This window comes from Centroberyx gerrardi, chromosome 5 (assembly GCF_048128805.1).
Source record: "Centroberyx gerrardi isolate f3 chromosome 5, fCenGer3.hap1.cur.20231027, whole genome shotgun sequence".
NCBI classification, from domain to species: Eukaryota; Metazoa; Chordata; class Actinopteri; order Beryciformes; family Berycidae; genus Centroberyx; species Centroberyx gerrardi.
The window spans coordinates 19,881,433-19,896,870 of record NC_136001.1 but is presented as its reverse complement, the minus strand read 5'-3'; the positions used below and the strand labels follow the sequence as shown (position 1 = coordinate 19,896,870).

Sequence of the window (15,438 nt, the reverse complement as noted above, 5' to 3'; positions counted from 1 at the left end):
GTAAACTTTATTCCACTGATTTGGAGAAAAGTTTTCGGGACAGAGAAAATGGAGCTGACCCCGCCTACTCTCCTTTCACTGTGCCTCCCTGTTTTATACTCTTAACAGGTGAGGCCTTTTGGCAAGCGCGCACTCCTTTTCACCGTCTGACAGCAACATTCCAATACAAATCTAACCCGTGTATACCTGCGCAGTGAATGAGCTGCCCTTGTCCTGGGAGAAACCGTTTCATGTGCTCACTCAGTACTGACCAGCATGAAATGGCTCTTTCATCATCTACAAAGGACTGTGGTTTACCTACTTGGCAAGGCCGACTGGCTCCTGGTGGCAGCGCTTTCTCTTACTGGAACGGAAACACCAAACCAATTTGATTAGTAAACATCATAAACCTCTGCTGAACATAGTTTTAACTTTACAGCAGGTTTATAAGAGCCAAATAGGCTTTTATCTATGAGAGGGTTCACCAAAGCCCAATGTTCGGGCTTTCATGAGGAAATGAGTTGAGCATTATGTTAATGGGAAATAGGTTTACAATTAAGTCCTTATGGTCATGCAGAGGGTAAGAGATAATGTAATAAAACAGCCATAATAATAATAATAGTAACAGCCTTGTAAATCAACAACTGCCATGCCATTCATTCCAGTGGTCAGCCGCTTAGTTAGTTACTGAATTGGCTGTGACATAAATGTTTTGTTATCAGTTTTGTTTTTTGTTTTTTGTTTTTTTAATCTCTATTACAAATCGGTATCATTGTGTGGGTATTACCTAAATTCCACTGTATTATTTACTTAGGGAGGGTGACACGTGACCTGAGTGAGCAGGATAACTGTAAAGATGAAGATGAGGAGCCTCGTCTAAAGAGGATCAGGAATCCTCTCAAGCCCTCGGTGAACCGACACCATACAACAACCCCATCACAACATCCTGGTACATCTGAGCCAGGGGGAAGGAAGTACTTGCCTCACTATGGAAGAGACCATGGGTTAACTATTTGGTTTATGTGGTCATTTACAATTGGCTGCCAGTGTTTTATGCGACAAAGGAAATACGCATCCAGGTATCTTATCAACATGATAATAATCCAAGTACAACCAGTAATGTATTTCATAGTGTATCTGAGAATATAAATTATAGGATGACTAATGTTCACATTGGAAGAATAAATTGTAACAATTATCCAAATAGGCAACTGTTTCTGAATAGGAACTGTTTTTGCCCCTTGATTTTAATTAGCCTACATAATAAAAGTTCTCAGAAATATTCACCCCATCCAGAAACCCCATCAATCTTATTTTACCCTCTCAGCTAGATTTTCTTTAATGAAGTAGACAAGTCACAGTGCTTCTTTAGTCTGTCTGCTGCACCTAAAGCCATAGAGACAAACTAGACTGGTCCATCCTGTTCCTCTGTCCTGGGAATTCACCATGCAGACTGATGCTGGGAGAAATGTGAAGAATGTGCTGGCAAGAGCCTGTCAAGCGTCACCTGCTTCAGTATGTATAGATATAACTGCAGTCTACCAAGGAAATCATGAAACATGAGCAGTAGTAGTTATGCATATGGTGAGTTCCTTGGATTTTTTTTTTTTTTTTTTGCAAGACATACTTATTCAGTGAGGAGAAGCACAGTGTGATGGCAGTTTGACAGCTACTCTGATAATGAATTGAGTCATGCATAAAATCATTTTTTTAATGATCTTGTTATTGCATAAAAACTCATAAAGTCAGTTTATCCGTAAAACATGTTAGTGTCCTGACAGCAGTGCCAATATAGGCATCAGTGTATTTTCTCTGGCCGACTTCTGCTTTCCTCACCTATATTTCCAGGTAATGCTAGCCACAAATCATTCAATCCCTGACCTATAACTTGTCAGACTCATAAATGAGCACAATGACAACTCACAATATGCATATATAAACACTTAAGTAAAGAGAAAATATGATTGTAAGAACATACAGATTATATGCATTATATATGAAACAGTTGTAAACGAGGGACTAGTGCAGGAAACTGAATTACAGATGACGTTACAGTGTATTGCAAGGTGTCAATCACTGTAACTCACTGTCACTCTCAAGTCTAATTCTCCTCAGGACCACCAAGGAGACAGTGTGTAATTCTGCAAGGGAAGGCCCACTGCTTTCTCTGTCCAGTCCAGTAAACAAACTGCCCATTGCTATGGATCTGACAACAGATGGAGGAGCCTTAAGAGGGTCTCAGGTAGCCTAGTGACTGCCGAACCTCCAGTGAAACGAGGGTAAGCTGAGGGATCACTTAGGACTACTGTGAGGAGACTTAAGGGAAGAAGATTTATGAATGTGGACAAATGTTTTGAGACTGATCTTTGTTAAATCACATCACCACATCATGTGCTTCCAAGAGCTGCAGCAGTTAAAAAGTGTTACACAATTAAAGAGTCCTTATTAAGCAATTTGTTTGTTTTCCAACAGTCCACACATACAGTATGTAAAAACATTTTCTGTCCTTTTCACTCAATCAAGTCAGCAATGTAATGTCCTGGAATGTGAATACTTTAATGTGGATGTTGCATTTTTATGGTTGTTTTCCTTTTTTTGTCAAGTGCCTAAGATGTAGCTCTGTTTTTGTAATGTTTACCCTTTCTTTTCCCTGTTACCCGTGTCCCAAACCATCAAACTATCCGAGACCTCTTTAGCAACAGACTCACAGATTTGGATAACTGGCAACCCCAACTCCAAGACCCCCTTCTACACTGTGGTTAAGCCCATTTCACCTGTGAGACAGATCACAAACAACAGCAAATTAATGCCAACAACCTCTCTATGCCATTGGCCATGGTTTGTGATTTACATGCTTTATTACGGATATAGTTATAAAACAATTTCAGTTTCCTTTTGGAGACACATGCTGTTTTGTACAGGAATTTTATCATTAGATCTCAGCCCTCAGGAGATTTTTGATGATATGATGAGATGAAGCCACATGAATGGCAGGTCTCATTAAGCACTATGAGGCCTACACAGAAATTGCATACATTATGTCCTCTTTAATGGATATGTCTGGATATTTGGACAGCTAACGTAGGTAAAAAGGACAGTAATGATAGCTAGTTATGAACTCCTGAACAGCCTAATGGTTCATAAAAGCCTTTCAGAAATGCTAGACATTCATTGTCAGCTTTGTCAGCTGATGTCATCCTGTAAAAGGGTTTATTTCTGCTCTTAGGTGTCTTAAGTCTTCAGTGGCAAGCAAAGTGGATTAGAACATTTGAGCTTTTCTCACAGGCGCACATAGATGTGATTGGCTAACACACAAACACACACACAAACACACACACACAGAATCCTGCTGCTTGCACACAGTGTTTAGTCTGCCCACAATGCAATGACTGGATGCTGGATGGACACAGTAAATTTTGGTTATGGCTTTTACACCATTTTTTAAATTTTCATCTTGAAGAACAGACATGGGAAATAGCAACGGGGCGAATGTGGAGGAACTTCAAGCTTGCGAGAGTCATCAGTGGTACAGAAAATTCATGACTGAGTGCCCATCTGGACTTCTCACCTTCTACGAATTCAAGAAGTTCTTTGGCCTGAAAAATCTTTCAGCATCGTCAAATGCCTACGTTGAGACTATGTTTGCAACGTTTGATATGAATGATGTAAGCTTATTCATAATCCTTATACATTTTGACTGAAATTTTGATGATATTTCTATGGCAGTAAAGAGCATTGTTTAGGAGGATAAAAACAGTATGCTCATAGTCAGTTGCTTTCATCTTTATGAAATGGCAAATGATAGTGAAACTACACAACTGTAGCCTTCGCACAAAAGGACAAGTGTTATTTATATGAAATGTTTGTATGCGCAAGTAGATAGCCTAAGGTAATATAATAATAATAATAATAATGATAATAATAATAATAATAATAATAATAATAATAATAATGATATAGCTATGTTCCATCAGAGAAAACCCACAAGGATTCAGAAAAATGTGTTCTTTTTTAAGCATGTCAGCAACAAGTGTAACTACTTCATGATTATTATAGGCTAAGTGAAGCTTATGACTATATGAGCATAGAAACTGATTGCTATCAATTTCAACATGTCAAAATTGGCCATGCATTTTGCTACAATGTGGGTGCTTGTATTTTCACCATAGGCAAAGTTGTTCATGTTATTTTTGCTCATAGTTATCCATCTGGTCGAGAGGAACTTAGCCTATTAGAGGGGGTCTTATCCCACAAACTGCTCTTACCCAACTGACCTACAACCTCAATCAAGACAGCTGCAACTGCATAATACAAACATGGGAACTATGACTGGTGGTATATTCACCCTAAATATTTTACGATCTAAAACAATTTGCAAAATAATTCCTCTCCCCTTTCATATAGACTGAATTGGTGCAAATAGCAGTAATTATTTTCATTACTGTATGAAGAGTTATGAATGACTTAATTACATGCCTTCTATAGAGGTATGGAACAGTTTGGCAATGTATTGCACTTAAAGAAATTATGAAATGGTTGAATAAATGGGTGAAATGATTAAATGGGGTGATAATTAAGGTCTAAATGAACACTGATGAATTATGTGAGTTGCCAGTCTCATGTGGCAGGAGTATACTATGAGTTCTAAAAATGTTCTGTTTTTATTCTATATACTGTCCCATTGAAGGCAATGTTCATGTTGTCCCTTTGTCCTGCAGGATGGCTTTATTGATTTCATGGAATATGTAGCAGCTCTGAGCCTGGTGCTGAAAGGAGAGGTGAAACAGAAGCTTCGCTGGTACTTTAAACTCTATGATGTTGATGGAAGTGGATGCATTGACCGTGAGGAGCTGCTTCTGATAATTAAGGTGCGCATGAACCTTCTTGTCATGTTAAAGCTTGAATAATGGCTTAGAGAAAGACCTAAGAATATCCCAAGTACTGTCCTGAAACAACCTCTCGAGGTCCATTTGTGTCTGAATGGGATACATGGGACAGAAGTGAAATCCCACCTCAAGCTTATAGGAGGGTGGGGCGAAGGTGGGGTAGTGCAAGGTGCACAGGTACATAGCTTACACTTAGCTGACATCTACTGGTGGAAAAAATACACATTCAGCCTTAAGCAATGCATGTGACCATTTTCTAAAGTGATCTCGTCTCCTCGTCTCATGCTAGTCCATCCGTGCAATCGATGGAGTTCATCATGAAACGTCAGCAGAGGACTTCACCAACATGGTGTTTGACAAGATCGACATCAATGGGGATGGTAAGATTCATGAACTCTGTGTATTTCCACACTTCTCATGTTATGACTTCATTGCACAAATATTCCTTGTAGAATAATAACAATTACATTAATGTTGTAATGGAAAAGATTGAAATAAGCACTTGCTCAATCTTAAAATAAGAAATGTATTTTCTTAATGTAAGATTATATTGATAGACATTAAATTGTGCATTTATCAACTTTGCTTCTTTCTAATTCAAGTTAAGCGTCCCTTTTTCCCCAATGTTGTCATCTCTGCTTTCCCCTATAGTCATCTAACTTAATCTAATCTATGTTATGCCAGTCAATAACGTGTGTGTTGTGTGTGTGTGTGTGTGTGTGTGTGTGGGGGGGGGGGGTCGGTGAATGTGCATGCATTTTCCAGGTGAACTGTCCTATGAGGAGTTTACAGAGGGGATTCAGAATGACCAAATGCTGCTGATCGCATTGACGGAGAGTTTGGACATCACACACATTGTCCAGAAAATCCAAGGAGAGTTGATGGGCAGCACCTAGTTTTCCAGCTTTATGGACCCTACAGTATACATACTGTATATGTATAATTGTGCCAAAATTGGAGGAGTGCAGATCAGTATTCAGGATAATCCAGGAGGGACAGCTTCAAGAGGACAAATGAATGTTGACCAATCCCCCAAGCCCAGAGCCTGTGTTATCATGTTTTTTTCACATCTCCATAGGCTTGCAATGACTTTCCATCTACTCCAACAAGTATAGTTCCATCCATTGCCTAGGCAGAAACTTTGAAATGAAAGAAAGGTACTAATGCACCCAGAAGGCATCTAAAACACTTCTCAGTGACTTAGCTTTTCATATTTATAAGTCATCTATTATATTGACAATAATTCTGCCACAGAATTCAGGCATAAAATGCTGATATGATGTCAGTTTTGCCTTTTATATCTAGGCAATACACGCCCATAGAAGCTGATCACATATCAGACCTAATCGCTGGTAAGCCAAACCCCGTCTCATATCTTCTGTAAACAAAATGTCTGTGACAAAGGTTTTGCAATCATGGAATACTGACACACACCAAACTGAAAACTGTTTTAGAAGCACTGTAGATGTACTTCTGAAATGTTCTGCAGTCAGTAGTAAAGCACTTAAAAATAGATCAAGGGAAACAGTAACAGTTGGTATTTATGTAGGCAAACGCTGAGATGAGGAAAAAAACTTTATGAAGTCAGTATGCTGTTTTATGATGAAACAATGCATCTTGTTATTACATCAACTACAGGTTCTCAAATAACCAAAACAAATTCAGTATGGCTACATTATGAAGAGAAGGTAATCTTACATTGTGTAGTTGCAGGAGTGTTAAAGTGCATCCTCTTCTGGACTCAAGCCACAATGATGCACTTTCCATACCTGATTTCTGTTCCTCTAGCTTCTCATCCATGTCCATGTTAAGTGTCCTTATTGTCACAAACTTGATAGCCATCTCATTCTCTGTCATCTAAAAGTGTTTAACTTTACAATATATGTTTGGGGTTAAATATAACGCAGAAAATATACCTTACAATATATGGGATGTCTTATATTTAATGCTTAATTATGAATTCAGTTTAATTCATGATAATTCATTTGTAATTAAATAACAATATTTGTATTGCCTGTTCATTATCCTGTACAATAGGCCTACCAGTTGAGCCATCACAGAAATTGTAGGTCTGTATTGGGTTTGAAAGAGTTTGATATGATTCACTACCTATATTTAAAGTCATTTAGATTCACTGGAAAGATGTTGTATTGTATATTTGATTACCTATATCAATGTTTCCATTATAATAAACCATATCAACTATGTCATAATGAATTACTGTGGTAATTTTATCTACATGACCCTGACATTCCTACTTTAATGTGCATTAGTTTATTAAATCAGAAGCATGCATGCTGCCAGCCTACTAAATCCTGTGGAATAGTGAAAATATAATGGAGTTGCCTAGGTTGCCTTAAAGGAATCCTTTAACATATGAATTTTGATTGGTTACTATTCTTCACATGACATCAGTCACAATGTCCAAATAAGGTCTCTTTTGTCCTTAGTTCCCCTTAAAGGGTTTGTTAGCAATGTTGTTAGTATTGCTCACTTTTTTTTTTACCACAATGTGACAAGTGCTTTAACATATTCAAAGGAATATTTTAAATAACACACTAGGTTAGCTTAATTCCCTGCATTAACTGTCAAGTCGGTAGCAATTTAAAATGGACTGCAGTCTGAGTTTTTCAAAATAAAGGTCCATATTAGAAAGTTTTTGAAGCCTTCAAGCCTATTGGCTCTGAGAGTCTGTGTTCAAATAAAACAAGATTGTATTTAATTTTGGTATGTGCTCATTCCTAAAGGAAGCTGACTTGAGTCGGAGCAGAACTTTTTTCTTTATGTGTCCAAACATAAATATTGTTGTAAAGAGGTGTCAACTCAGGAGCATCAGGCTGCTCTCATGGATGTTGTAGGGCCCATGATGTTGGTGTGTGTGTGTGTGTTGTGTGTGTGTGTAACATAGATTATGTTACACACATATTGTCATTGTCCAAAAGTGAACTTTTGCACAGGTAGGCTAAGTGAGTTTCACATATTTCTATTGAGCTTTTACTTCCTGAAAGTAAACCTTCTGTTAGAAACTGGGTCTGGAGTGACATTGGAGAGTGTGAAGTGTTTGATGAAGCTCAGACAGTCTCAAGAGGGGATGCATGCCCCCACAACGACCCGACACACCCACCCACCACATCCATCCCATTTTTCACAGAATGCACAATTGCATCATTAGCACAACACACACGACATCAGGCACATTAATGCACATTGTGCCGAAACCGGGAAAAGCCGAGGGAATTCTCCTCAGACGTGCACGTCGATGACGGACACGTGCGCGCAAAAGCCGTGGGCAGTTTCAGGGTGTGGCTTGTCATTGTTGTTTAGCTATTAGCTTCGGGATCATCATCAAGCGCCCACCTGCTGTGTGTGTGCCACTTAATAGTCACCTCATTGTTCTCCACTTTGGCACATTTTGGGCACCCGGCTCAGCCCACTGCGAGGTCAAGTCGCGAAAGTCATGAAATAGCCTGCCAGTCTGCAATTTTAGCTGTGGGTAGGCCTATTTAGAGTTCTTCAAAATATATGTAGGCTACTAACATTAAACTATTGTATGATAACGTCTCCAAGATGTTGGCATAGTTAGAGAATCAGGTGCTCGGCAAAATAATAGCCTGTGTGTCTTAAAAAGCAATGAAGCCTTTATCCCGCAGCTGCTCAGAAAAGGTGTGTCGGCGATGTGACGTCACGCGTATACCTGAGTTTCGGTGAAGGAAGGGGAAGGGCCAAACCGACTGAAAAACATCGGCTCTTCAAAGTGCTCCGAGACAAACTTTTCTCTTGACCTTGTCGTTATTATCAACCGGCTTCGTCGATCTGACTGTCGGTCAACTTTGCTGAGAGGGGAGAAAAGATTTACGGAGGAAGCAGACCGTCCCATTCCCAGCTGCTGGTTAGTAGGCCAGCAAGGAAAGACCATTCCAACTTCCTGGTTCGCTACAGGTATGTCTCTCTGATGTTTAGTAGCATATTTATCGTGACATAGCCTGTTTGGTTGCTTTGTTTACTTGGAATTTGTCAACGAATACAAATATATCTATTCGGTTGTTTTTCCACACACGTTGTTGAAAACGACATGGTATAAGGTCTAGTCTGCAAGCAAACCATAAGAAATAACTTCAGACTGAAACTAAAGAATTACACGGACATTATAGACAATGGTTTGTAGCTAATTTGTGGACTGATGCCAAACTGTATTTTCCGGTAGCTTGTCTTGGCTTTGGCCGAGCTCACTCAATCAATACCATTTTGTGGTCTGTCAGAATGGGGCCATGTGGTTTTATTGTTTTTGGAAAATCTTGACGTGCAGACCAGGGTTGGGGCCATTCATGAATTGAATGATAATGTATGGAAAATTCCAGTTAAATTTCTGGAGTTAGAAATGGAATTGGAATGTCACCCAGCTCTAAGGAAACAGGAGTGGGATTTAATTAAAATGACAGTAAACAGAAGTGAATCCATTAAAATTCATGAAAGGTTGTCTTGACTTGCTAAACATTACAAATCAAACATGCAAATAAAAGACAGTTAAACAAGTCAAATGAAAGGCATCTTTAACATTTTATGACATTCTGTATTGATGATGAAGAACACTATGTGTAATCTCAGATATGTGGTAAGAAAAAAAACATGGAATTTCACAGAATTTCATTGTCTAACTGGTAGGTGTGTCTTTTTGTTGCCAGCAAGAATGTCAGTGACTCCACGTCGGGTCCGGCTCAAGCCCTGGCTGGTAGCTCAAGTGGACAGTGGGCTCTACCCAGGTTTAGTGTGGATTGACCGGGAAGCCATGCGTTTCAGGATTCCATGGAAACATGCTACACGTCACACACCCCAGCATGAGGAAGAGAACACAATCTTTAAGGTGAATAACCGCCAACATCAACCTACAGCGTCCCTGTGACATCGCCATGGGTCAAACACCAGAGCTTTGTCAAAATCCTTAGCTACAGTTTAAAGAGGAATGCCACCCATTTTAAGAATTCACATATATTATTCCAGGACAGTTAAGGCAATACTTGTGAACATGCACCACTCTTTCCTGAAGCTAGAAACTGGAGAACTGATCCTTGAATTTGTGATGTCATTGGGATGTAAAATCTGGCACTGCTCCATAGACGGTGAATGGGGCTCTGACTTTGTTAGCTGACAAGATGTTTAAATTCTGGTGCATACCTCTTAGCAATGATAGAATATAAACTTCATTTTGGTGTGACAACTCAACTTGGCATCACTGTCCCATGCATTGTCTTTGAAACAGCCCCTGATTTTACATCCAAGTGGCATCACAAATTCAAGGGTTTTCTCTCTGATTGCTACCTTTAGCTACTGGTATAGTTGTAATACACAAGCATGCATGATGCAAGCCTGATGGCCAAAACTGTTTTTTCTCCCCCATTGTGTTATGTATTTGCTCAGACAAATACCCCATATAATGCATCAGTAATTGTGAAAAAAGAATGTCACAAAAAAATGTGACAAAAATGAGTGAAAAAGAGTACAAATGTATGGATCCCTGGGGAAATATAGCCTAGAAAGTGCTAACAGGACTAGGACACTGACGCTTACGTTCCCTTCAATCCTCCAGGCATGGGCAGTGGAGACGGGGAAGTTCCAAGAGGGGGTTGATGAACCCGATCCTGCCAAGTGGAAAGCTCAGCTTCGTTGCGCCCTGAACAAAAGCCGTGAATTCAACCTCATCTATGATGGCACCAAAGAAGTCCCTATGAATCCCTTGAAGATATACGACGTCTGCGACATCCCACAGCCGCTTAGTAACCCAGGTAAATTGGTTAAATACGAAGAAAACAAAAACATAATAGAGAAGACTCGACTTAACAGGCATCTTTAAATCATCTTTACAACTGCGCCTCCATTTCACTTGCCTCAGTCTTTACCCTGTTTCTCCCCCCACAGGCTCCTCAGACGCTGGTTCTTGGACTCCATATGATGAAGAGGGCGGGGAGGAAGATGTTCCAGATACACCAGAGTCTCTCCCTCCATACCCATCCAATGGTGACTAACTGGTCCTCTTTCATCACTCTCATACTTGTATTCACTGGCTGTAGATCAATACAGGGTGGAGAAAAAAACAACAATTTTCAGTCAGTGAAGAGCGATGGATTGCCTGCTGCATTAGTTAATCTATTCTTTTCTCTTTCCGCAATTAGGCACCAGCCCCTCTCCTCTCATTATGTGGTCTCCCGTTGGCTCGGATTCGTCCATGCAGCCTCCGAGTTGCCCCCCTTCAGGCGAGGTGTGGCCCAAAGAGGAGCCTGGTAAAGTCTGGCCTAAAGAGGAGCCTGTGGATGTGGAGATGCACCCCAGCCCCCTGGTTGAGATGCCCCCTGCTCCTCTGCCTGATCCCATCATGCAACCCCCTTCCATACCTGAGGCAATGTTCGCCTCCCCAGAGATGTGGATCAGCTCCCTCCCAAGTGAGTATACCCTTCTGCTAGTAGATGAGAAGAACACTGTAGTGGAAGGATGACAGCATGTTGATTAAATGGGCAGCATAACCACAGACATCCCTGTACATTCAGACATAGTTCTAAAGCACATTTTATACTTTAATGAAAATAGCGCCTCTGCACGTAAACTGACACTGTTTGGCACATATTTGAGGTTGAAAAGGGTCTCTGCATAGGTGTTGCTTACCTGCCCAAGAATCTCAACTTCGCGGCGAGTTTACGCAAGTCGTGCACTCTGATTGGTCGATCATAGGGGCGATCATGATGACATCCAAGTCTTCAAGCTCCAACTGCTCCAACACGTCCCGTCCCTCCAGCTGCATTGCTATAGTCGCCTCCATGTTTGTTTTTACCGGTGAATGTCGGCATGTCTGCTTCCTGTTCCTCTCCTCTTCTTCTATGTATAAAAACTTAAATGTAAGCGCCGCCGCGTTCTTTGCATTTGCGCTTTACATTATGTTTACGTTACATTCGACTATAAAATGCGCTTAACATGCGTGTTCATTTGTCTCTGACCCAGTGACAGACCTGGAGGTGCAGTTCCAGTACCGGGGGAAGGAGATGTGTCCTACGATGACGGTCAGTAACCCCCAGGGCTGCAGGCTGTTCTACGGGGACCTGGGCCCCATGGTCAACCAGGAGGAGCTGTTTGGGCCCATCAGCCTGGAACAGCTACGCTTCCCGACCACAGAGCACATAACCAACGACAAGCAGAGAGTCTTCACTAGCCGCCTGCTGGACGTTATGGACCGAGGCCTAATCCTGGAGGTCAGTGGCCATGATATCTACGCCGTCCGTCTCTGCCAGTGCAAGGTGTACTGGTCCGGCCCCTGTGCTCCAAACCCCGCTGCGCCGAACCTTATAGAGCGCCAGAGGAAGGTCAAACTCTTCTGCCTGGAGTCTTTTCTCAGTGGTAAGTAGAATTCTTACTGAAACATGCGTCCTGCACTTTAGAGTTGGATAGTTCCCAGGAGGATGATATAACTAGTGGTCTGTATAGATTCCTGTAGATTTTGTTGATAATACAGTATCCTGTGGGAAATAATTATAACAGGGTGTTTTTTTTGTGTGTGATGTGCAGGTGTGATAGCCCATCAGCGTGGCCAGACACCAAGCCCCCCTCAGTTTGACATCAACCTGTGTTTTGGAGAAGAGTGGCCTGATGGCAGGCCCAGGGAGAGGAAACTTATCATGGTTCAGGTGAGACACGTCGATGTCTTTGTAACAAGATTTTGGTCATGATTCTTTTTAAGGCAAGTCTGTTGTGGGAATCTTTTTCCCACGGTGCTATAGTTATGGCGCTGTGGTCATCAAGAGGAAAGTTCAGGTCAGAGAGACACTCCTCCGTACCTGTGCACTATCAAACTTCATCAATGTTTACAGCACTTGAGAAAACTGTTTCCTACATGTTGTGTCTGTTCTTTATTAAGCATTATTCTATTTATTAAAGGACTACTTAATATTATTATTTTACTTCAACTATGACTCTTCACACAATCCTGTTTTCATATTCAATAAGAAAGAACTACATGTCTTTGCCATAAATGCACCATGGGACTGTCCAGAATCTGTGCTTGTTTCACATGTGTTTTGTGTTGAGTCTCCCATGCTGTGACTTAACTGGTCCTTTGTTCCTCCTCTGCCCTCCAGGTCATTCCAGTGGTGGCACGCATGATAAGCGAGATGTTTTCTGGAGACAATACACGATCCTTTGACAGTGGCAGCGTTCGCCTGCAGATTTCAATCCCAGATATCAAGGACAACATAGTGACCCACCTTAAGCAGCTATACTGCCTGCTACAGACCCACCAGGGCCAAGACGGCTGGCCCTTGCCCCCGGGGCAGGGCCTGAACATCGTCCAGGCTTTGCAGGCCCAGTGAAGCCGCCCACACTGTTCCCCGTCAGGCCAAACTGTAACGTATAGCTCTGGTCACTGCACCTGTCACACTGCTGCTGAGAGCGGCCTGTAGTTAGCAAAGAAGTACTTATGTGTAATCATATTTAGAGGTGTGCACAATATAGGATTCATATGCATTCAGCCTTTCTCTAGTATGACTACGCTTTTCTGTACATAGAAATAGTGCTATGAAGCATTATGTGTGCAGGAACCATAGGCGGATTTGGTGACCGCACGGACCAAAGTCCTGCTTGCTGCGAGGCAACATTTAACATAGTTAATGAGTTACAGACATTACTGTGTGCCTTATTTATCCAGAATGGGTCAGTGACTACCACATTCCCACTGTCTATGACTTTTCCTGGTGCCTGTTATACATGAAACAACACATGATGTCTTTTGTCTTCTCAGCTCATATGAAATGTAAATTATATTGAAGCAAGGCATTGACTATGGGATTTGTATATTTTGGAAAAATATAGGCAAACATGAATGGTATTGCGGGTGGATATATATAATACATGTTTCTTATGTCATTCATTTAATTACTGTAGTGTATGCTGTACTCAACTGTTTGAGATCCCATTATTGTGAGAGCACATGTAATGTGAAAACCTTCTCTTTTAACAGAATTATTCATTTTCTGATAATTTGGCCTGCTTTTTTTTTTCTTCAGTTTTATTTTTCCATTTATATAGTAGGATATTTTTGTATGTACATTTTCTCAAATAAGATTTTAAGCCATTTATTTTATCCAGGCAGCCAGATTCTTAAACCAAACGTCATCCTAACTGTATGTTATGCAATGGATGTCACTGCACTTTGGGTGCTGAATTATGTTTTATGGCTAGTTGAATGTCAACGCATTTACCCTTTGATTGTATTTTTATTTTATCAAATAAACATGACAAAATAATGTTCGATTGATTATTTTTATGAGCAGAAGCATGTGAACTGTTGTGAACTGTTGTTTCTTGGCAGAAAGCGTAATCTGTCTGTTTTGATTGTCTGAAAAAGGGAACTCTTGTCCTTAATGTGCTTTTTTTTTTTTTTTTTTACCTAACCTTTCTCAAAGAAGGTTAGGTAAAAGAAGTGTGTTTGTTTATGTCTAGTTGACTGGGTCTGAGCAGCACTGGTCTGAGTTTATTGCAGTTCCTCACCTTGTGAAACCGCTCATGCAGCATCACTGACATCTAGTGGCTGCACCAAACAGCAACAGGCCCAGGATAATATACTGAAGTTGTGCAATGTGATTTGGGCTAATATCGATCTCAATAGAGACCTAGATTCCTGAACTTCCAGAGTGAGGCTAGGTTGTTTGGTCAGTACATTCATTTCATTGTTAACTTTTGAACATTAAATGCCAAATACATGATGTCATTGATTATTTTACATGGATTTCCATGCCTCTCTCTCCTGCTCTTCTGCCTGCAGCAGCAGCCTCCTGGCTCCAGAGCTTCTTAAATAGAAAGGAGTTACAGGAATCATTGATGTCATAATACTGTAGGTTGATTTTGAAAAACAAATGCGTTATGACCGGCCTCATGACTTAACTGATTCAAAGAACTCTGTTTTCAGGCAGCAGTCAGATGAGCTACCAACAGTCAAGTGGCATTTAGAAAGCAGTGATGGCAGCTGACAGAGGTCCAATGTTACAGTCACTTTACAATGTCACTTTCTGTTGCCAATGTAAGGGTGATGTCATAATAGTTATCTGATGTGGGACGATCCCTGCCACTCCGTCTCAGTTGAAATAAAACAACGATGCTGATAATTTATGCATTGAATACCATAAATATTATTTTATACTCTGAATTCTCAACCTTTGCTGTAGGTCTTATTGATTAAAATTAAACATTTAAGATTAAATTAGGCATAATATACTAAAAAAAAAAAAAAGAAAGGTGTTAACACCCATAGCCCACATAATAACAGAGGGCCTAGAGATACATTGTTTAGGTTTGATTTCAGAAAATCAAAGTTATGCTATACTCTGCCTGAACAGGGATTCCTGTGATTGGGTTAGGTTTTTATTTAGCCAGGTTCTGATGATTTTCTGAATGGAAGATAGGAATTGAAAAACATTAGATTTAAATGTGTTGATGGATAGATGACAATAATTATTTGTGGATTTTGTGGTCTTTTCTCGCATTCATATTACTCCCTTGTAAAGTCTTCTGTGGTAAATAAGGTGTTTGTTTTGTTCAT

At 40.5% G+C, this 15,438-nt stretch overlaps 2 protein-coding genes across 3 annotated transcripts; both read left to right on the top strand.

Moving 5' to 3' along the window:
- Positions 1–3,446: 3,446 nt before the first annotated feature.
- guca1ab.2 (guanylate cyclase activator 1Ab.2) lies at positions 3,447–5,761 on the top strand. Its single transcript, XM_071925939.1, has 4 exons — positions 3,447–3,644; positions 4,698–4,847; positions 5,155–5,245; positions 5,631–5,761. Exons 1-4 carry the CDS (start codon positions 3,447–3,449, stop codon positions 5,759–5,761), a joined length of 570 nt encoding a protein of 189 aa, XP_071782040.1.
- A 2,813-nt stretch (positions 5,762–8,574) lies between these two features.
- On the top strand, positions 8,575–14,148 carry irf6 (interferon regulatory factor 6). 2 transcript variants are annotated; one of them, XM_071925867.2, is made up of 8 exons: positions 8,575–8,804; positions 9,552–9,726; positions 10,450–10,645; positions 10,779–10,877; positions 11,033–11,299; positions 11,853–12,245; positions 12,414–12,532; positions 12,983–14,148. In XM_071925867.2, exons 2-8 carry the CDS (start codon positions 9,553–9,555, stop codon positions 13,211–13,213), a joined length of 1,479 nt encoding a protein of 492 aa, XP_071781968.1. In that variant the 5' UTR covers positions 8,575–8,804; position 9,552; the 3' UTR covers positions 13,214–14,148. The 2 variants fall into 2 exon arrangements, with proteins under 2 accessions (XP_071781968.1, XP_071781967.1); XM_071925866.2 differs by having other exon boundaries at positions 9,548–9,726.
- Positions 14,149–15,438: the final 1,290 nt, after the last annotated feature.

What these genes read in the sequence shown, in the direction of transcription:
- guca1ab.2 (XM_071925939.1), top strand. Translation starts at nt 3,447, where the DNA reads ATGGGAAATAGCAACGGGGCGAATGTGGAGGAACTTCAAGCTTGCGAG. An exon ending in CAACGTTTGATATGAATGAT is followed by an intron (nt 3,645 to 4,697) that starts GTAAGCTTATTC and finishes TTTGTCCTGCAG; the next exon opens with GATGGCTTTATTGATTTCAT. An exon ending in AGCTGCTTCTGATAATTAAG is followed by an intron (nt 4,848 to 5,154) that starts GTGCGCATGAAC and finishes GTCTCATGCTAG; the next exon opens with TCCATCCGTGCAATCGATGG.
- irf6 (XM_071925867.2), top strand. Translation starts at nt 9,553, where the DNA reads ATGTCAGTGACTCCACGTCGGGTCCGGCTCAAGCCCTGGCTGGTAGCT. An exon ending in CCCTCCATACCCATCCAATG is followed by an intron (nt 10,878 to 11,032) that starts GTGACTAACTGG and finishes TTCCGCAATTAG; the next exon opens with GCACCAGCCCCTCTCCTCTC. An exon ending in CCTGGAGTCTTTTCTCAGTG is followed by an intron (nt 12,246 to 12,413) that starts GTAAGTAGAATT and finishes TGTGATGTGCAG; the next exon opens with GTGTGATAGCCCATCAGCGT.